Genomic DNA, 21,853 nt, shown 5'->3' with positions numbered 1-21,853 from the left:
TAGGTCATGATCTTGTTTTCCACATTATTAGCATTTTAGGTCCCTTTGGTTGTTTTACTTCTAATTTTCACTATCTTCCTATACCATTTTCTTTGTTCATATTCTCATTATTTTCATGTCTCTCTCTACTAACATTTCTACTCCTTGTTCCATGAGCATTACAAGCATCTCTCCATCCCATTTCATCATCCTTTTATTTTCCTAGCACTTTAAATTTCCATACAAAAATTAGAATGTAAATACTTAGAAGTTTTGTAATATTTTACTTTCATGCTTTTAATTTCTTGGCAAAGAGGCCATAGAATGTATCTAGGGTATGATGTAAAGGACAATGGACTCTAATAATGTACACCGACACAAGCACCGACACATGCACACACATCACTATATAGTTAGAATATGCATGTTTAGATGTATGTCTAGGATTGTATGTTTAGATGAATGTTTAGGCTTTATACTTAGAAAAATCCATTTTCCAAACAAATGTGAACAACATCACTCAAATACTTTTCAAAATAAACCTTGGGGTCCAAAACCCCATTGAATTTTCCTTTTATTTTCTTAATCAAAAATTCAATGAAAATAATCATACTTGACCACATTTTGCAAATGACTAATTCAACCCCACCTTTTTTACAATCTCATGCCCTTGAGGCCTCTTTCTATTCTTCAAACTCCATTTTCAAACTTAAAATCAACCAACAAAAACAAAAACATTTTTTGAGAGAGAACTACGGTGGATTTGATCCCTTAAACGGGTACGTAGGCAAGGAACAAAATTCCTTCAATTCAACTAAAATAAAAATCCAAAAACATTCTTCTCCCTCCAATTCTTCACTTAGAACATTCTTAGGTTTAATAAACATTTTCAAAATAGCATTTAAAAATAAAGCGCGCGCGTAGAAATTAAAGACGGTTCCTATAGGTTACTATAGTCGTTATGGGTGCCTAACACCTTCCCGTAGCGAAAACAACTCCCGGACCTCGATTCTCAAGGGTTTTGCTTACTTTTTCCCTTCCCAAGAAAAAATAAGATATCACCGGTTTAAAAGGTTCAAACGTAACCAATGTTTGACACCCGAAAACCAAGATAAAACAACTCCCTCACGCGTCATCATAGGGTTGCTCTGATACGTAACGGGATGGGGATCTTTGCTTTGTTTCCTTTTTGTTACGTATCTTTATGAATTATGTTGATGAACCTTTGAAAAGGATTGTTTAATAAGTTGTTTTTGTTGAGTCCTTTTAGTGCCAAATATTGTTTAAACTTTTAAGAATTTTTCCTCCAACATTCCCATGTGCATTGTACTAATCTACAATTGTGTCTCCCTTGGAAAAGAACGGTTAATTCCTTATTAATGAATGGATTCAAAATCATTCCTTCATATGATAATAACCAAATCAAGCAACAAATCAATGATGATTGATCAAGCTTCTCAAATGACTCTTTGATGCGCTGACACTCTTCAACGTCTCTTTTCAACGTCTATAAAAAGGATTGAAGACTTGAAGAAACTACAAGACTCTGCAGTATTTTACAAGTGCCATTACTATGTCAAAATCATTACACATCAAACACTTAAAATTTCTTATTAACTTTCATATCGAAGAAATTCTTAAGTCTAGAGTCTGAACAGTGTTGTATTTTGTGAACACCTTTGATTGTATATCAAGTGTTCAACCAAACAATTTTCTTTGTAATCTTTGCTTGTTAGAAGTTTTTTGCTTGTGTGCTTGAGCAATTGTAATATTGTGTGATTATAGTGAAAAATCTCTTGTAAGGGTTAGGACAGGTCATCTTAAGTTATTCTTAGCATGAAATTTCCTATGCTCAAGCACAAAAGCAAGAGACTTCTAAACAAACACAATTACACAGAAAAATGTTTGGGTTGAACACTTGATATACAATCAGTGGTGTAAACAATACAAATCAGATAAGACTCTTAATACCCTAGAAATTCTAAGATATGAAAGTTTATAAGTAATTCTATGTTTATGATGCACAACAATTTCAGCAGAGTTTTGGCACTATTAAAACGTTGTAGAGTCTCTCATAATCTTCAAGTCTTCGCTCCTTTATATAGAGGTGTGAAAGAGATGTTGAGAGGTTGTCAACGCATCAATGAGTCGTTACTTAAGCCTGATTTAATCACCAATGATCCGTTGCTTGATTTGGTTAATGTCTGATGACAGGTCATCTTACGTTATTCTTAGTATGTTCTTCAGTTTATTTTTGTAGGAAATAGCAGCAAAAGGATGAGTATTAGAACGATTGCCTATGATTTCAGGACTTTTGTAATGTTTTCTATATTTGATTTTGTAATTCTAGTTTTCCCAAAACATAGCAATTTTAGGGGGTTTTTTTTAAAGTAATTCACGAAGAAATCATGCAAATCGGCAAATCAAGAACAACTGAAGAATTATCAAGACTCTGGGAAGACAAAAATGAAGATTCAAGAGGCCTCAGGAGACTTTACATAGGAAGGAATTTTGTTTCCAAGATCCGAGACAAGTTAGTTGAAGACGAAAACCTAAAAACTATGAAGATTGAAGAAATTGGACCCAGAAGCACAAGAGCATGCGCCTAGGGCATGGAATTATGCTACCATGCGCCTAGGGCATTCAAGATGCGCCTTAAGCATATGCAAAGAGGCATACACGCCTCAAGCATATGCCATGCGCCCCAAGCATATGAAAATGCGGGGGAGCAATCGTCAATTTATTTGTTTTTGTGGGTAAAGCCCACGTTTTTAGCCCAAACCCAATTAGAAATCTCCACTATAAATACTAGCCTTCCTCATTCAGAATTTGTCGTTCAAAACTGTGGTAGCTCAAGAGGAAGGCTACTTTGGAGCTTCGGGAGAAAATCTATCTTCTCCTTGATTTTCTCGGGTATGTTTTTATCTTTAGTAATTTGTTTTTAGTTACCTTGTGTAACTAAATCTTTTTCGGTTAGAGTTCTAAGATGAACCTTTGTATATTTTTGTTGGATATTTGTTTAATTTAATATGTCGTTTATTATATTTTATTTATTCTTTTGTCCACTATATAGTTTTATTAGGAAGTAGTTTTATTTCTGTGAGAGGTGCAACCCTAGATTAGGTACTTAGGTTGTGAAAGGACCTAATATTGCTATCACTAACTGGATGCTTATATCTTGATATTTATATCCCTTTACTGATAACTATTTGTCAAGGAATTAAGTGATTATTAACTAGCCAAAAATGCCAAAAGACTTGTTGACCCTAGACGTAGGTACCCAGTGGCTAGAACCCATTGGGTAGAGTGGTGCCTTACCGAAGCTAGGAATTAATTGGTTAGTAATTAGGGAAACAAGCACCTAGTTGTCTAACTTAAATCTATAACCTAATAAGACCATTCGCTTGAAACCCTTAGTAAGGTAGACGTAGATTAGGGTTGCCTGTTTGTAGAACTACTAAGTAAGCGTAGATAGAGTGTGCTATGAGTGTCCTAAGATTAATAGATTGGCAGACCTAAGGGAATCTTGGAATTCATTGGCTTGGGAAACACTAGAAAGCTAATATAAAGTTTATGTTTCAATTACCTTTGGATTAGCAAGACCCCGCACGTAAGGATCACCATGCGATCAGCAGGTGCAGTTAGCCATCGGAGGGAAATGGCAAAATAGGTACCCAATGGCTAAAACCCATTGAGTTAGGTGGTTCCCTACCTATTTAGGAAACTCGCAACGGCCTCATGACTTTTATAGTCACCCAAAGATAAATAAATGCGACAGGTAAATTCGAAGAATCCTAACCGCTGCTTACTTTTCTTCAACCAAAACAGGTAAATTCGCTCTGTTGTAAACAGATAAAAATTATAACCTAAATATTATATTGTCAAACTTACAAAAATAAGTAACAAGAATTGTTCGAACGAAAGGACAATCCCTGTAGAGACGATACTCTACTTATCACTTTATTACTGGATGAAAATACTTGTACACTCTCCATTAAATTAGCAAACACGTCAATCGTGCATCAATGTCCTAGGAGGGAATAATTTGAAATCCATTCCTTGTTTGGAGAATTAAACAGCGTAGACACAGCTGCAGCAGTACTATATGCAGACATGATAGTGGACTAGTGGTTTTACAATTGTACTATTGTCCTTTTCCTCCGCTCTTCAGTGGATAAGCATCCAATGCCTTCTAATTCCTCTGAAATAGCCGTTGCTCTAGGCTTTTATTCCTTCTGCAAACTTGTGTCTTCAAAATAACTAACTCCAGCTTCTTGACTTTAGACTCTGATGAATTTCAGACTCCGGATGACGTCAGGCTCTTGAAGTCAGCTTCTAATGAATCTTCAGACTCTGATGGTCTTCAGACTCAGACTTGCAACATAAGCTTCTTTTGTAAATTCCATTGCTCTCTTTTGTTCTTCCAGAATCAATACCTTGTCTTAAGACTTATAAATCTTAGTCTATGGTCCTGCACACTTGAACAAATATTAGAATATCCAATTTAACTTTTAATACTTTGTTATCATCAAAACTTATGGTGCCAATTTTAAACACATTTTGTTCCAACAACCTTAGGGTAACACGATTATGAATGCAACTGGAAGTTTTCATGGCTTCAGCCCAAAAATAATAAGAAGCTTTTTGGCATGTAACATAACCCTTGCTAACTCTTGCAAGGTTCTGTTCTTGCGCTCAACAAATCCATTTTGCTGAGGCGTAATAGGAGATGAGAACGCATGACCAATACCTTAAGATGAGCAAAATTTAGAGAACTTAGCATTCTTAAATTCCTTGTAATGATCACTTCTAATTTTAAAAATGACACTTTCTTTTTCCTTTTTAAGGCTTTGACACAAATCTTTGTAAACATCAAAAGTATTTTATTTTTCTCTAATAAAATTCACCCATATGAACCTTGAGAAATCATCAACACATACAAAAACATACTTCTTTCCACCCAAAATTTCAACTTGCATTGGCCTCATGAGATCCATGTGAAGTAACTCAAGAACCTTGGAGGTGACTTGATGTTAGAGCTTCTTGTGGGACATATTGGTTTGCTTTCCAATTTGACACTCACCACAAATCTTGCCTTCCTAAATCTTCAGTTCAGGTAACCCCTTGATGGCTTCTTAAGATATGACCTTCTTCATGCCTTTGAGATTAAGATGCCTAAGGTTTTGGTGCCACGACTTAACTTCATCTTCTTTAGACATTAAACAAGTGGAAGAATAAGCTTTATCTTGAGGAGCCCACAAGTAACAATTGTCTTTGGATCTCACACCTCTCATTAGAACATCATCTTTGTCATTTGTAACCAAGCATTCAGACTTAGTGAAATTGACTTTGAGCCCTTGATCACATAATTGACTAATAATAATTAAATTAGCAGTCAATCTTTTCACAAATAACACACCATCAAGCCTTGGAAGGCTATTACAAGCTAGCTTCCTTTCTCCCTTAATTTCACCCTTAGCTCCATCACCAAAAATGACAAAAGTGGTGGAGTAAGATTAAATGTCAACTAAATACTTCTTGATTCCAGTTATATGTCTGGAACATCCACTGTCAAAATATCAATCTTCTCTTGATGAGACCTGAATTGATCTTCCCTGGAGCTCACCCAAAAATAGAACAGGGTGCCTGCTCTGATACCAATTGAAATTATGGCACACAATGGAGAAATGTCCTACACGATGTCCAAGACGCCTGGAATGTCAAATGGAATGTCCAGGACACTAAATAAAGTAACATATCACAATAAACAATAATAAATTAAAGTGCAGGAAAGGAAGAACACATGATATTTAGTAACAATTTACCGATGTTTTTGGTAAACAAATACCGACAGGTTTTGATTATAACAAGAAAGACCAAACATGAGATCCTAGTACATGTTGTGCATTTTGTTGTTGCGCATTCATCGAGTTCGTAGGTTGCTTAACGAACGGGACGAGATCGTGTGGTGTCTTTCGACAAGTTTTTAAAACATTAAGTTTAAATTGAAGAAACTTAAAGAAAAGAAAAAGTACAAATGCAAATGCAAGTGCATTAAAAATAAAGGTGGTTTGACAAATCCTTTACTAACATTCTTTGTGACTCTTTTCTATTGCGCCGGTACTTCAAGTGTTTTTAGAATTCTGTATAGGAGATTTGCCGACCCATTTTTCCTATGGTAAAATATTATTTATACATAGGTAATAAGTGGAAAGAAACTAATCTCACGATCATCACTCCTTCCATGTAGACAACCACTTGTCTCCCACGTTCTCCCTTGAGGAAACCGCTTATTTGAAATTTCAATCTTTCCCGCTCGAAAGGCAGTTACTTGACTTCGACAACTTCTCTTATTGCTTCGTATTTTGTCGAACTTCCGTGCTTCGAAACTCTTCATGCTAAGGTCAACATTTTGTCGAACACCTCTAATTGAGGAAAAGGCTTTGATTCCTGCAAGAGTAAAAGTCAACTATTATCAACTATTGAAAGTACCAGCTAACAAATTGCCCCCAAAAAATGCCATTTTACTAAATATATTCCAAGGAGAGAATTGGTATTTTTGAGAAAAATTCTAAGTATTCCAAAGCATGATGTAACGCTAATCACTACTTTTGAGAGTTGTCATTTCAGGCTTTCTTTCTTCCCACGATTTCAAGATTTTGTGGGCCACTACTCCCGAACTTCAAAAGTTGATGGAACAAATCCATTTACCCTGATATGCCACGTGTCCCTCGATCTCTTCTTATTTTTAAGTTTGCACGTTTTCCATTCTTTTCATCATTATCACGCCTCCTTCTTGTCGATCGGTTTTCTCCGTGACTTTGACTCCTCCACTTTCTCCATGAACCACTTGGCGGTTATTTATCACTAAAAATTAGAGACTACATGTTCTCTCTTTCCATTACTCTTCCCATTTCTTATAAAGCCTAGTTGTGTGTTCATTGTATGATTCCTCCTTCTGTTTTCTCCAAAAAAATTCCATTTTCCACTACAAGAAATGTTGCGATTTGCCAGGGAATAATGCCAGGAGCTGATGCTCCTGGCAAATTTGCCAAGAGTAATGCCAGGGAAACCCCTGGCAAATTGCATTTACAAACTTTACAATAAGCCAGGAGCAAACCCCTGGCAAAGCGCAGTAACCCCTGGCAAATTTTGGGCGGGAAATTTTAATTCAAATTTGAGTCCCAATAGTCAAGGGAATCTCTGCATTATGCAGAAGATTTGACAAAATTCTGAAAAGCTGACATGCCAGGGGCTGAACCCCTGGCAAAATGCAGAAGGCCCTGGCAAATTGCTGACAACTTTTTTGTAGGCCTGCGGCTATGTATTGAAGTTGGTGACCGAGATTTGCCAGGGGTAGCTCCTGGCTGGGCTCCTGGCAAACTGCAGATCTATAATATTTGCAATATGAGCACCGTATCATTCATTCAGGCATAACTCCTCTCCACATTTAGGAAAAATGCCTCTCCAGTTAGAAAAAATCACTCTCAACCTTAGAAAAAAAATTTGTTCTTTCCCATCTTAATTAAACTTATTTCATTAGGTATAACTCTTTTCACTTGTTATAATTTCATGTTATATTTTTTGATTGCTTATTTACTTATTTTTTTTCACTTATTTAATGTGCAACAGTGTCCAAGTTTATTGCCTCTTGTTGTTCCCTTGCCATCCTTGTTGCTGTTTGGATCTGTTCTATCATCAAGCTTCAACAAGTTAGTAGTTTTTTCTACTTATAAATACTACTGATATGGATGATGTTATAATATTTTCATGTTCAAGTTTTTTTTGAAATATATTTCAATTTTTCTGTAATAAAATTTTTAAAGAAATTTTTTTTTAAGGTAAAGCTGTTAAAATTAGGAAAAAAAATTGTGTAAAAAATAATTTTTAACTACAAACTATTCTTAAGTAAAGAAATTTGTTTATTAAAATCAATTCTACGTTAAAAAAATTACCGCGTAAAGAAATTTAGCGCAATTTAGTATAAATACTATTGATATGGATGATGTTATAATATTTTCATTTTCAAGTTTTTTTTGAAATATATTTCAATTTTTCTGTAATAAAATTTTTAAAGAAAAAATTTCTAAGGTAAAGCTGTTAAAATTAGGAAAAAAAAGTTGTGTAAAAAAATAATTTTTAACTACAAACTATTTCTTAAGTAAAGAAATTTGTTTATTAAAATCAATTCCGCGTTAAAAAAATTACCGCGTAACGAAATTTAGCGCAATTTAGGTTAGTTAGTAAAAATAATAATTTAGTTAGTAATATGATTTGCGCGTAAAGAAATTTAATGCAATTTATGTTAGTTAGTACAAAAACAACATTAAGTAATATTTTAATATGTGAACGTTATAGTTTAATTACTAATATTTTAAATATGTGAATGTTATAGTTGAACGTGACAAAGATGGAGTATTATCAGCATTATCGTAGTTGGATGTATGACAGAACGTTTCCGGGAAGAAGAGGATTAAAACCCCATTTTGTCCAAGGAATTCACGGATTTATTTCATGGGCATGGGGACAACAAGTTTGTCAAAATGAGGGAGGGATAAGATGTCCGTGTCTTAAATGTGCGTGTAGATATATAAAGACTGATCCCAATGAAGTGAAGAAACACTTGGAAAAAGTTGGATTTATGCCTGATTATTGGGTTTGGATTTATAACGGTGAACAATTTCAAAATTTTGGGGCGGGAGTCAATGCACAAGCTTCAAGTAGTGGAATAAATGTGGATGACAATGAGCAATTCAACATGATGAATGATATGGTCGCTGATGCTTTAGGTGTGGAATTGTCTTACAATGATGATGGTGAAGATGAACAAGGTGAAGAACCCCCAAATGAGCAAGCCCAGAGATTTTACCAGTTGTTGAGTGAATGTAATGTCCCGCTGTTTGAAGGGTGTACGCAATCAAAGTTATCAATGTGTGTCAGACTTTTAGCTCATAAGGCAAATTATGGTGTTGCTGATAAAGGTGTGGATGAAATTACAGAGATGTTGTTGGATGTGACTCCTTTTAAAGAAAATTTGCCAGCAACTTATTATGACGCTGAGAGGTTGGTGATGAAGTTGGGATTAAAAGTTGATAAGATTGATTGTTGCATAAACGGTTGCATGTTGTTTTATGACAATGAATTTGGGAAAAATGACGGAGCATTGGTGGAATGCAAATTTTGTGAGAGTCCACGGTATCGTCTAACCAAGAGTGGGAGGATTCCGAATAAGACAATGTTTTACTTGCCAATAATACCAAGATTACAAAGATTGTTTGCATCGATGAAAACTGCTAGGCATATGACGTGGCATTATTCAAACAAAATTCCTGGAGTCATGCGACATCCATCTGATGGTGAAGCTTGGAAACACTTTGATGAAGTATATCCTGATTTTGCAGCAGATCCGCGTAATGTAAGACTTGGATTGTGCTCTGATGGTTTTACTCCATATATCCAGGCATCAGCGAAACCCTATTCTTGTTGGCCGATCATTGTAACCCCCTACAATCTCCCTCCTGAGATGTGCATGACAAAGCCGTACATGTATTTGGCGTGTGTTGTTCCAGGGCCAGATAACCCTAAAGCAGGCATAGATGTGTTTCTAGAACCTTTAATTGATGATTTGAGGAGGTTGTGGATTGGTGAATTGACATACGATATTTCAACCAAACAGAATTTTCTAATGAGAGCATCTTTGATGTGGACAATTAATGATTTTCCAGCGTATGGCATGTTGTCTGGTTGGAGCACCCATGGAAAAATGGCTTGTCCACATTGTATGGAAAATAGGAAGGCGTTTACTTTGGAACATGGAGGGAAAAGTTCGTGGTTTGATCATCGTTGTTTCTTGCCTCATAATCACCCGTTTAGAAGAAGTAAGAATGGCTTCCTGAAGGATACGAGAGTAGTAGCTGGCCCGCCCCCAAAAATCACATCAGAAGAGGTGTGCACAAGAGTTAGTGATTATCCTAAAGTCACTGATTTTGGCACAACTGTCCCAATACCAGGATACGGAGTTGACCACCACTGGACAAAAAAGAGTATATTTTGGGACCTCCCCTATTGGAAAGATAACTTGCTCAGACATAATCTTGATGTAATGCACATTGAGAAGAATTTTTTTGACAACATATTTAACACAGTGATGGATGTTAAAGGGAAAACAAAAGATAATGAGAAAGCAAGAAAAGACTTAGAAGTGTATTGTAAAAGAAAGGACTTGGAGTTAAAACCTCAACCGAATGGAAAGTTGTTGAAACCCAAGGCAATATACACTCTAACTTCCGAAGAAGCTAAGGCAGTTTGTCAATGGTTGAAAGATTTGAGAATGCCTGACGGATATTGTTCTAACTTGGGCAGGTGTGCCGATGTTAAAACTGGAAGGGTAAATGGAATGAAAAGTCATGATAATCATGTTTTCATGGAGCACTTACTCCCAAGTGCATTTAGTTCACTGCCTTCCCATGTGTTAAATCCACTCACTGAGATCAGTCAATTTTTTAAAAACATTTGTGCTTCAACTTTGAGAGTCGATGAACTTGAGAAATTAGACAAGTTAATTCCAATCATACTATGTCAGCTTGAGCAATTTTTTCCGCCAGGTTTTTTTGACTCTATGGAACATCTTCCGGTGCATCTGGCATATGAGGCTAAGCTTGGCGGGCCTGTTCAATATAGGTGGATGTACCCTTTTGAAAGATTCATGGGAGATTCAAAACGGTCCATTAAAAATAGGGCTAAAATTGAAGGATCAATCTGTGCTATTTACGTTCATAAGGAAACCTCATACTTTCTCGGTCATTACTTCATCGACCGTGTGCTTGTTCCAACCACTACACGAAATGAAGTTTATGTTGACAGTGAAAGAGACCCGTTGACCTTATCAGTTTTCAATCTACCTGGTCGCCACTCTGGCAAGGCAAGGGAACATTGGATGGTAGATCCGAAAGAGTACCGATCAGCTCATGTTCATGTCTTAATTAATTGCGCGGAGGTTAAACCATACCTTGAGTGAGTATAAAACAAAAATATTACACATTTTTCCCATTATATTATTTATTAAGTTAAAACACGTCTAACTTTGTTTTTAATTTTGGTATAGGGAATTTAATACCTTTTATGAAGAATTTGGTGATGATTCGCCTGGTTACATACATGAATATTTTCCTGGTTGGTTTAAACAAAAAGTATTCGATACCGAACCAACGGATCAAATACTTCGTTTAAGAGGTTTAGCTCAAGGTCCTTTACAATGTGCCACTGAATATCATACATACTTCGTAAATGGGTATAAATTTCATACCCAATCATGGAGTGAGGGGAAGAAGACATATAACAGTGGTGTATATGTAAAAGGAGTTACGGAAGGAGGTGCAGATGACTTCTATGGCGTCATCAAACACATTTACGAGTTATTTTACAATCAGGATAAAGTAGTGTTATTTTATTGTGACTGGTTTGATCCCTCGCCTAGGTGGACAAAAATGAACAAAATAAGCCACAATGTTGACATTCGAGTGGACAAAAAGTATAATGTGTATGATCCGTTTATCATGGCACATAATGTTAGGCAAGTGTACTATGTTCCTTATCCCCCAACTCAACCACGCAAACGAGGATGGTCAGTTGCAATCAAAACAAAACCAAGGGGTCGCATCGAGACTGAAGAACCAACTGATGAAGTTGAGCAAACTGATGAAATTTCAAATGTTAATGAGATAATTGAAGTTGAGCCGGTTACAGGTTGGCGCGATGCACAATTTGAAGGGGATCATGTTGATCCTGCTGTTTTGTTAACTCCTAATGAAGATGAAAATGATGAGGATAATGTTGGTTTGGAAGAGCCTAATATTGAAGGGGATCTGGATGAAGGAGATCAAGTCAATGAAAGTGTTTTTGGATTATAATTAAGGTATTGTTGGATTATTATAATTGGTGTATTGTTGAATTAGTTTTATATTGTTCTAATTGTAATGATATTATTTTCAAAATGAATGAATATGTCGTTGTTTAATTCATAGTAGTTAATAGCGGCAAATAGCGGAGCAACGATACATAGCGGTTTATAACCGCTATGTACCGTTAATGAAAATACAAGATTATCCTTGGTTTAAAAAACAAAACAAGGCTATTTTGGACATTTCTCATCAAACCCTAGAAAGCTTCAGCTTTCCTCTTCTTTCCTTCATTCTTACAACGCGTCTCATTCCTAAAGATCAAGCGGCGCCTCTCCTCTTCCTTCCTTCACCGTAAACCGCTGCCGTCGTTCGTCACCGCTGCCTTTCATCACGTTCCCGACCCGCCGTCGCATTCTTCTACTTCGTTTTCAATACAACCCGCCGTCGCATCCAACCCACCGCTTCTGTTAACAGAACCAAGCACATCACAACACAACTTTAAGGTATGTATCTATCTATCTATCTATCTATCTCTTTTTCGTTTTCAATATATCAGATCTGTTCCTCTTTGATTTGTGTAGATTCTTGAATTTCTCGTTCTTTTTCTTATTTTGTTCATAGATTTATAAGATTCATGTTTTTTGTTTGTAAAATGTTAACACAAGTAGCTGATTCAGAAGATCCATTCTTCTTCTTAGCTGATTCAGAATGTGTATTGTTTTATAAACATTGTTTGCTCCCAACCACAAATCTCCTACTTGTAAAGGTTTCAGAATGTGTTTGTAAAATGTTAACACAAGTAGTTAATTTTGCACATTGGAGTTAATTTTTAGCATTCTGTTATTTATTTATTTTGAGATGGTTGTTGTGTGTCTAAATGGTGCTGCTCTATCTTTTGCACATTGGTGTTGCTCTATCTTTTGATCTTTTGCGTATCTTTTCTAATATGTAGTTCTTTTTGATTTATTGTGTGTCATTCACACTCCATTATAACCAAGAATATGTTGTTGTTTTTGACAACCACCCAACTAGGGGCAATAAAATTATTTGATTGATCTGTTACACATGAAAGTGAGTTAGTTGAGACTTCAGGACTCATTTGGAAATTTGAATGAAACTGCAATGTTCTCATTACATCTAATCTAATAATTTAAAGAAAGGTAATTAAAGGTAGGCACCTTTTGAAAAGTCTTGTCAAAAGAATATTAAAAATGATGACTCTTGTTAATATGGAAGGGAATTAGTGGTAACTAACTATTGCGATAAGATCAAAGCGTTACATATCATACAACTTTAGCCATCTAAATTATGATCATTATTCATTATTAAGCTAGCTTAACGTAAAATGATTTCTCTGCTGTAGCCGCTTTTGGGTGACTGGAGGCACATCTGTTTTGGTCCTGTGCTGCGCCTTTTATCTGTTAATAGATAGCTGTTTGCAGTTGACAGTTTGGTGTTTTGTTTTCTTAGGATTGCTGTTAGACTTTTGTTGCTTTCCAGTAAAGGTGTTTTGTTTTTGGGCTTGGTTTTGGCTCCCACGTTTTAGGTGGCTTTGCTAAGCTAAGTGCCTCAAGGCTTTGTAATCCTTTCAGCCGTTTGCACTTCTTGTGCAAGGCTCTTGTTGAAATATAAGCTGTTTCAAAAAAAAATCAATTTTGAATATGTATGTGACAATAATCTTTTTAGCTTCAATTTCTTTTTTGTTGTTTGACACCACAGACAAGATAGAGTAGACTATCATTCATACAAGCTGACTATAGAATAAGATTTGTATCAATTAATATTTAGCCACTCCTTTTGACATTCCCTCTATTTATATTCCTCCTTATCTTCATTTCTCTCCTTTAGCTACTGATTTTGGATATTTGTGGATTGTGTAGGATAAACACATGTTGTGTAAGAATTAATTGGTAACATGTAGGATAGTTAGGAATTAGGATTAGAATTTTGTATGACATTTAAATGTTAATCTTTCAGTCATTCAGCCTTTTGAACTTTATGTTTTCTCTTAATTATACTCTTTTCATGTGTTTGCTGTTATTTTCACATGATTGATGAAAATATTAAGAACCCGGATATGGCATAAATGTCTACTCTAATCTCAAATATTAAGGTGCCTAATATGATTTGAGACAATCATTGCACTTAGTTTAAACTAGTAGTTTGTCACTTTGTCTATGCTTCTGCAATCACTGTGTTAAGTCAATACTTCAAAATGTTAGCATGTCAGCTATTTATCCTCTTTTGTTGAAACCTTTACATGCAGTTAATTTATTTGAAACTAATAATTTCGAGGGTAAAGATGTACTATAATAGAGTAGAGAAAACACTTTTGTGTGCTAGTTAGTTTTGAAGATTATGCATAATATAACTAAAATAAATAGGAAGATAAAGTTAGTATTAATCTGTCTGTCTCATATTAATCATGGTTAGGTCACCTTAGGACCATGTGAACAATTTTTTTGACTCTGGAGCAATGAAAACTAAGTCTGATTGATATCATTGGTTGGTAAAAACTAGAAAAGCATAATGTTATTATCTTTTCTTGTCTATAGAGCATTAACTTTTATTCTCGCTCTTTTTGTTTCTTCTGCTACAAAGTGATCTTTTATAAACAAAAATATAGTCATGCCATAATTGAAACTACCATTTCGGTGCTTCTTCTCTGTGAGGACATATCATGGTTCGATGGTTCCTGTTGTTACCAAAGAGTGCTTTTTAAGCTAATTTGTTTTTGGTCTGAAATACTTATCTAGAAATGCCTCCGAAACCTGATGGAAAGAGCAAGGGCAACAGCAGGAAGCGGTATAATACTCACTTAGTGGACGCAGCGACAGAGGCTAGATTAAACCCGATGCCTGTCATTTCTACTGCATCTACTGCATCTGCTGCATCTGCTGCATCTTCTAGCCAGGGATCACCTGGGTCCTCCCAAGCTAGTGTAGCTACTCCTGCGACGGCTTCTGCTCCTCATCCAACTTACATGTGCCCTCCAGTACATCCTGGATATTATGGCACCATACCTCCTTATGGGACCTTCCTTCCTCCGACCTATCATTTACCACCATATTCAGTCCCACCACAAAACCTTCCCCTTCCCCAACAACAACAAATCCCTCCACAACAAAACCCACCTTTTTCCCTACAACAAATCCCTCCACAACAAAACCCACATGTTCCCCAACAACAACAAAACCCACCACAACCCCAACAACAACAAAACCCACCACAGCCCCAACAAGAAAATGTGGTCGAAGAGGGTGGTGGAGAGCTGGTGTTGTTTAATGATGTTTTCCCGGATTATCCGAGAGATTCTCTTCGTCGATTCATCTTAAGGCCTAGTGGAAACTCGTAAGTTCAATTTCAATTATTTTATGTATATTTTAAGTTGTAATAATGTTTAATTATGAGTTTATATTGTTTCAGCTTTTTGCCTTCCAAACCGGCTGCTGAAGCAATCAGATCCATCATTCATAACTGCTATCATCACTTTTGGAAGACATATAGTGATGTGGATGATAATGAAAAAGAGCGCTGGTTTAGGCTCTTTCAGGTTACTTCAAAACTATATCATAATTTTTATTTTATTTCATATGCATAATTGTTATAGTATACTAATTTTGTTTAATATGTTATAATGCAGACCAAGTGTTCTTGGGAAGCTGTGTATAATGATATAATGAAGCGTAATTTTCATATCAGAGCTGCTGCACGTTTTTCGGATTTACTTAGAAGAGCCCGTATGCGGTTTGAGGAGACAAGAAAGCGGCCACATTGGATTGGCCCGCCTATCTTTGCTGAATTGGTTAAGTATTGGGCGTCTGAGGCGTTCAAGGAAAAATCCAACAAAGCAAAGAAGAATCGGGCGTCGGAAAAGGGAGGATGCATTCACACTGGTGGTTGCTTAAGCAACGGAGAGCACGCTGAGCGTATGGTAAAAATAATATACGTTTATTTATTTTTCCATATCATTTAATTTAGATTGTTTTAAATCAATACTAAATTTTATTTCTTGTGACAAATAGGCTAGGAGGTTACGTCGGGATCCGTTTATTAACGAGCTTCACGACAAAACGCACAAAAATAAGTCCGGCCAATACTGCGACGAGCGTGCTAGGAGTGTGCAGGTAATCTTGTCGTATCTCTCAGTTTTGGTTTTGCATTTTTGCACTATTTTTGTTGCAGTTTGGTACCAGTTCTGTCTTGTTTGTCATTTGGCACATTTTTTTTAATTCGAATTGTGGTCTGGCCCCAACTTTTTTAATTCGAATTGTCATTTGACTTATGAGTCTTGTTATTGCATCCAACCATCTGTCCGCGGTAATTTTAATCGACTTTGTTGATTCTTACAAGGATCTTCCCTGTTATTGCTTATGAATTTATGTTATAGATGTCTTGCGGCAACTTTGGACTTCCTCTGTATCATTCATCACCTTCATCATGACACGTGAGCGGATGTGTTCCGTTCTTCATTGCCTAGAGACATGGCCTAAATAGATATTATAAGGCTTGAGTGACCCTTACCTTAGTACTCAGTTTTGTGGGATTGAGTTACAGCCGCGTCTGATCTGAGCATGGAGGATTGTGATTTTTTTATCTATGCAATATAGTGCTATTTTATATCTCTGATTAGCTGACTCTATTCATTTTGACCATGTGCATTCTGCAGTATGATTGCATAATAGAAACTTAACTTAAGCCACTTGATTCTATATAGTTTTCATATTAGATATTATAATAAGCATTGACATAATTATAGAATTTAGAACTTATCACAGGTTGCACCAGCCAATGTGTTCTTAATCTTTATATAAACATAAGCTTATACGTATTTTATTTCTTTGAGAGATCCTATAAGCAATTACAACTTGCCAAACCTGTTATGTGATTGCAAGAAAACTAAAAATAAACAAATGTGTGCAATTGATGTACATGATAAGTGCCATTCTTATGATTAGTTTCCTTATTTTGTTTATTATCAAAATTAGTTTCTCTGTTTAACTGCACTCTCCTTACACTGTTTCTCTGTTATTATCCTTGCCAGTTCTGTCCTTAAATATTTTGTTATTATTTGAACAGGAGGAGTATGACCGGCAGCTTGCCGAGGCTATTTCTAATGGGTCTACTGTTGATTATTCTTTGACCTTCAACACTTGGAAAAAAGTTGCTGGAGACAAGAAGAAGGGAAAGCTATACGGTCTTGGTAACTTGGCTGCTAACTACCGGAAGGGTAGTGTTGCATCAACCCTAAGACTAACCCTCAATCATGGTGAAGGGTCCTCCCAGCAGCCTGAGCTGACGCCAGAGATGCGGGAGCTTATTCACCGTTTGACGCAAGAGCAATTAACGCAACAGATGGCAAGTCAAGCGGCTGTTATACAAGATTTGCTTAACCGTCAAAGGTCATATGAGGAGCAGCTGGCACAGTTTAGGCAAGCCCAGGCTCAAGGTCCCTCCCACACTAGTGCGCCGCTTTTAAGTCCCAATGTTGACCCTTATCCGGTAGATGAGGAGGATGATGAGGATCATGATGAGGATTGAAGTTTATTGGCTTTATCTAATTCATTTCTAGGTCTGTAATTTGGGGAAGTTTCTTATACTTCCCAGCACAATTCCTACTCTTGTGATACTTATGTAGTATTTGCACAATTTTAATTTCAATGTTGCTAGACAATATTTTATATTTTATGTGTGCTATTACTTTAATTGCCAATAATTTTTATTACTAAAACAATTTTTAAAAAAAGCAATTTAAAAACGTTTATTTTAAATATTTTAATAATTAAATTGAATTAATTTTCGAAAAAAATTTAAATTCTGTTTAAAAATTATTTTAATTATTAAATTTTAATATTTTGAATTTTATAACAAATAAAAACGTTCTTTTTTTATAAAATTCGTACACAATTTGCCAGGGGTTAACCCCTGGCAAAGCGCCTGACATCTTTCTGAAAAGGATTGACATGACGCAGACTGTGTTCTGAAAAGGTCTGCAAATGACTGCTTTGGACAGAAAAGGCTGTGTTCTGTTTGACGCATTTTGCCAGGAGTTGTGCCAGGGTCTTTGCCAGGAGCGACTTTGCCAGGAGCTAAAGCCCTGGCATGTCCATTTGCGATGGGCATATTTGCTTGGGATTCTGCTCCTGGCAAAGCTCCTGGCAAACGTCCTTTTGCCAAGGCTTTTTGCATTTTGACAGGGCTTCTGCCCCTGGCAAAATGCAACATTTCTTGTAGTGTTCCTCTGGCGAAAGAGAACAACCTTTCCACTTAAATGGACAGTCTTCTAGAAGATCTCTTGTTCCTAATCATCAAGAAAATAGCAACATTTGGTGAGCAGGGCCTTCTCTGATTCGAGATGACATCAAAGTATCATCAGAAACTTGTCCGCGAAGGTGAAATACTTAGAGCTCTTCCATGAAACTGCTTATGGTATCTTACTGACCATTTGCCTAGTGAAGGAAAACACAAATTCATGCATCGACTTGCTTATAGTGATGACATGCTGTCATTACGTAATTTTTAGGACTTATTGTGACATTTTGATAGAGTTCTCATGCAATTTATACTGTTCTGGAGTGCAAAAAGCTTAAATATTGAAGTCTGTTCGAAGGAAATCGCGCCACGCCAATTTCAAGCCGTGCTGCGATTTTTGAAGCAAAATTACATCCTCCCTGTTTGAGGGAAATCGCGGCGTGATTTTGACGGGTCAGGCCCATGACTTCTATAAATACTGCACTCAATCTGAAGAACAAGGGTAACGATTTTGGAGAGCAAAGTGCGATTTTGAGACATCGGAGACGGCTAGAAGGGCGATTTCTTCAACCTTTTACCAATTCATGTATGTTTTAATTATTTCATTGATTATGCTATTTGTAAACTCGATTATGAGTAGCTAAATCTCTTAGAGATTAGATCCGAGACGAATCTTTGTAACCCTAATTGACACATGTTGCTGTGAAACTCTATTTTGTTTATGAATTCAATTCTAGTTTATTCAATTCAATTGTTCTTAATGCTTTTTATATCTTGATCACATATAACTTGATTTCGTTAGAACGAACGACCACTGACCATGGCTTTCGACTTAGACCTAATTGAATTGTTCTAATAAACAAGGTTAGTCTAGGAATAGATAATCGTTTGTTAGTGATAATAGGTTAACGTTCGGTAAAACCTTCAAGAATTATTAGACCACCTAAGGAATTAGGGGCTGTAGTTTAAGAAGAGGGTCCTAACTCAAGGGATTGATTAGGGCTATTTTGTTAATCATCATAAATTAGAAGAGGATTCATAACAAATAGGTGCAGTAGACCAGTTAGGGGAACTTAGAGGATTTGACGGATCTGATCTCATCTCTCCCTTATTTTCTTAACAAATCTTTATTCTCTGTTTCTTGATTTAATTAAAATCAAATCAAATCTACTGCCTAGTGGCAAAACAAAATAAATTTTATACATCCTACTTTTATAACGCAATTGAATTATTGAAGTTAAAAACAGTCCTCGTGGGATCGATATTTTTACTACTTCGATAGTATTTGGTGCACTTTCCAAACGTCTATCATATAGCAGCCATGAAGTATGGTGTGGCAACGACGGCTCAGATGCATCATGGAGATCACCCAGACCTGGAGAAGATAAGGTTCATCCTCAGGACAAGAGTTGCCCATGGGTCGGATGGGACCAAATACTTTGAACTCATGTTAAAGGTATTGGCCAACGGTGGGTTTTTGATGGAAGAGATCCTTCCTGCCTCTAAAAACCTTTTTGATCAACAACGACTGGCTGACTATAAGAGGGCCCTAATGAATGTCGATGGAATTCCTTTTTTTGGGGGTTCTATTGGACGAGACCTTTACTTCTGGGTTTAGAGTATAGGCTCACTTGCACTGCCAACGGAACTTGTAAATGTCATGGTAGAAAGCTTGACATCTTCTGGCCGCTACCAGGAGCAGAGGAGGAATATTCGACGACAGACCTTTCTCTTTTCTGCCGTCTTGAGGTTGAAATCACCTGGTTCCTTGTCCATTGCCGTTATTTGGAGGAGGCAAGATTCTAGGTTTCCTCTTAGGGCCAGAAGATAGTTTTCGAAACTAGGGTGTCAAAGGAGGTTTGAAATGGTTGTATCCACACTTCGACGCTTGTATCTTAACCCGCTAGCTGGCTTCTAATTTTAATGAAAAATGCCATTTTGATTTTCATGCTATTTTGTAATACTTTAGGTAATCGCTAATGACCTAGCAATTTGGTCATTATCATTAATTTTAAATTTAACACCATGTTTTGGTTCTCGACAAAAGATTACTCCTTCATCGTTTTGTTTGTTTTCGTAACAAACTTGTATTTCTTCAAATATTCGCCGTTTTATGTTAAGACATTTCATTGTCACTGAGATGATCCCTTTGACAAATTTTTAATGGCAAATTTTTTGAAAGTTTTGGAACATGAGTAATCTCAAAATATAAACCACTTAGGACAATCGAGAATTTGAGATACAATTAGACAAGATATTAAAAATGGCTCACTAGGGTTTGAGGAACTTAAACACTTTGTGAATGTCTTTTGCCTCCACATGCCTTGACATTAACTACTCCATTGGGAGTTTCCTAGTGAGAACCAACTCATCTTTGATCTTGTAGTCCTCGTTTAGAAATTATATATTCCTAAACCAACTCATGTTTGGAGCAATATATGCAATCGAGTTGTTTGGTCTTTTAACCATAATTCCTTTTGGTTTTTTACCAACTACCTCGACAACATCTTTTAAATGGTTCACATAACCATCTTTGTTTGTAACTTAGCTTCCAACGTTTTTTTCGGCTAGGTGAGCCGTAATAGAACATGACGCAATTTTTGCTAAACTTTTCTCAAAGGTGTTCCTTTTGATGTTGACAACTTCAACAAGAAAGTAGCTCTGATCTGCTTCAACATCTTCAACTGAACCATCATTTCTCCAAATTATAACTTTTTGATGCATAGACGAAGGAACAATGCCAATTCCATGTATCCATTCCCTTCTTAAAAGCAAATTAAAGTTTGCTTTTTATGGAACCACCATGAACAAGGTTGGTCTTGTAGAAGATCCTACAATGAGGTTCACTTGGAGAGCACCAAGGGAGAACCCAATTTCCCCTCATAATTCGACAAAACTATGTTATGAGGTTTTAGATCTGCATCACATTTCCCAATTCTCTTAAGTAAAGATTGAGGCATCAGGTTCACCCAGCACCACCATCTACCAATACCTTGTTGACTTTAACTTCATCAACTTTGGCTTGAATAAACAATGGTTTGAGATAGCTTTTCATAAAGCCATTAGGTTTTTCAAATATGGCCTTTTGTTGGTCACCGTAGCCATAATATGTCACATAGAAACACATGGATTTGTATTTTTTCATGTCTTCTGGATTGCAATCTTCCTCAAATTCCTCGACTTCAGATATAACATCATATTCTGCGGGTAGAATAGACACCACATTGCATATAACATCGAAATCTGGCTCGAAATCCATGAAGTCTGAATCCATCTCATCGTCTTCAGCAACATTTCCTTCAGTAGAGGGAAAGACAATCTTTGTTTTACTGGTCTTCTAAGCGTTTCGACCAATTTTTCTTTAGGGTCAACCGCTTTGTTATTAGCTCTTGCAGCAATACCCTTTTTGGATCTTTGATACCTCCTCCATTGAGTTCAAGTCATAGGATTTTTTCCCTTGTAATTATTTCCATAAGCATACTTCTTTGACTCATCTGGATTTCCAGTATCAATGGTGATGTTTTTAGTAACACCGTTACTAGTATGCCTTTCACCACATTGCTTTTTCCGTACTGAACATTCTTGTGGGTTGATTGAACCCATTTCTGTAAAGGTGCCTTGGCATAGGACACATAAGCTCTATCTCGACCATTCTTATTAATATAATTGGTGGTCGAAGAGTTATTGACGAAAGGAATATAACTCTTAGTAAAAGAGAACTT

At 36.3% G+C, this 21,853-nt stretch overlaps 2 protein-coding genes across 3 annotated transcripts; both read left to right on the top strand.

The window, feature by feature from the left end:
- The first annotated feature begins 7,453 nt into the window (after positions 1-7,453).
- LOC146906242 (uncharacterized) lies at positions 7,454-12,063 on the top strand. Of its 2 annotated transcripts, XM_085725986.1 has the most exons (3): positions 7,454-7,691; positions 8,375-10,992; positions 11,084-12,063. In XM_085725986.1, the coding sequence occupies exons 2-3, from the start codon at positions 8,390-8,392 to the stop codon at positions 11,886-11,888; spliced, it is 3,408 nt and encodes a 1,135-aa protein (XP_085582112.1). In that variant the 5' UTR covers positions 7,454-7,691; positions 8,375-8,389; the 3' UTR covers positions 11,889-12,063. The 2 variants fall into 2 exon arrangements, with proteins under 2 accessions (XP_085582112.1, XP_085582113.1); XM_085725987.1 differs by having other exon boundaries at positions 8,375-11,216.
- Positions 12,064-12,173: 110 nt separating this feature from the next.
- Positions 12,174-17,562, top strand: LOC146906241 (uncharacterized). Its single transcript, XM_085725988.1, has 6 exons — positions 12,174-12,382; positions 14,636-15,230; positions 15,306-15,432; positions 15,523-15,813; positions 15,905-16,006; positions 16,959-17,562. The coding sequence occupies exons 2-6, from the start codon at positions 14,638-14,640 to the stop codon at positions 17,418-17,420; spliced, it is 1,575 nt and encodes a 524-aa protein (XP_085582114.1). The 5' UTR covers positions 12,174-12,382; positions 14,636-14,637; the 3' UTR covers positions 17,421-17,562.
- The last annotated feature ends 4,291 nt before the right edge of the window (positions 17,563-21,853 follow it).

Source organism: Medicago sativa, chromosome 7 (assembly GCF_051527215.1).
Source record: "Medicago sativa cultivar Bolivia chromosome 7, Bolivia_mono, whole genome shotgun sequence".
Taxonomy (NCBI): domain Eukaryota; kingdom Viridiplantae; phylum Streptophyta; class Magnoliopsida; order Fabales; family Fabaceae; genus Medicago; species Medicago sativa.
The sequence above is the reverse complement of the archived record's forward strand: the minus strand, read 5'-3'. Positions and strand labels throughout refer to the sequence as shown.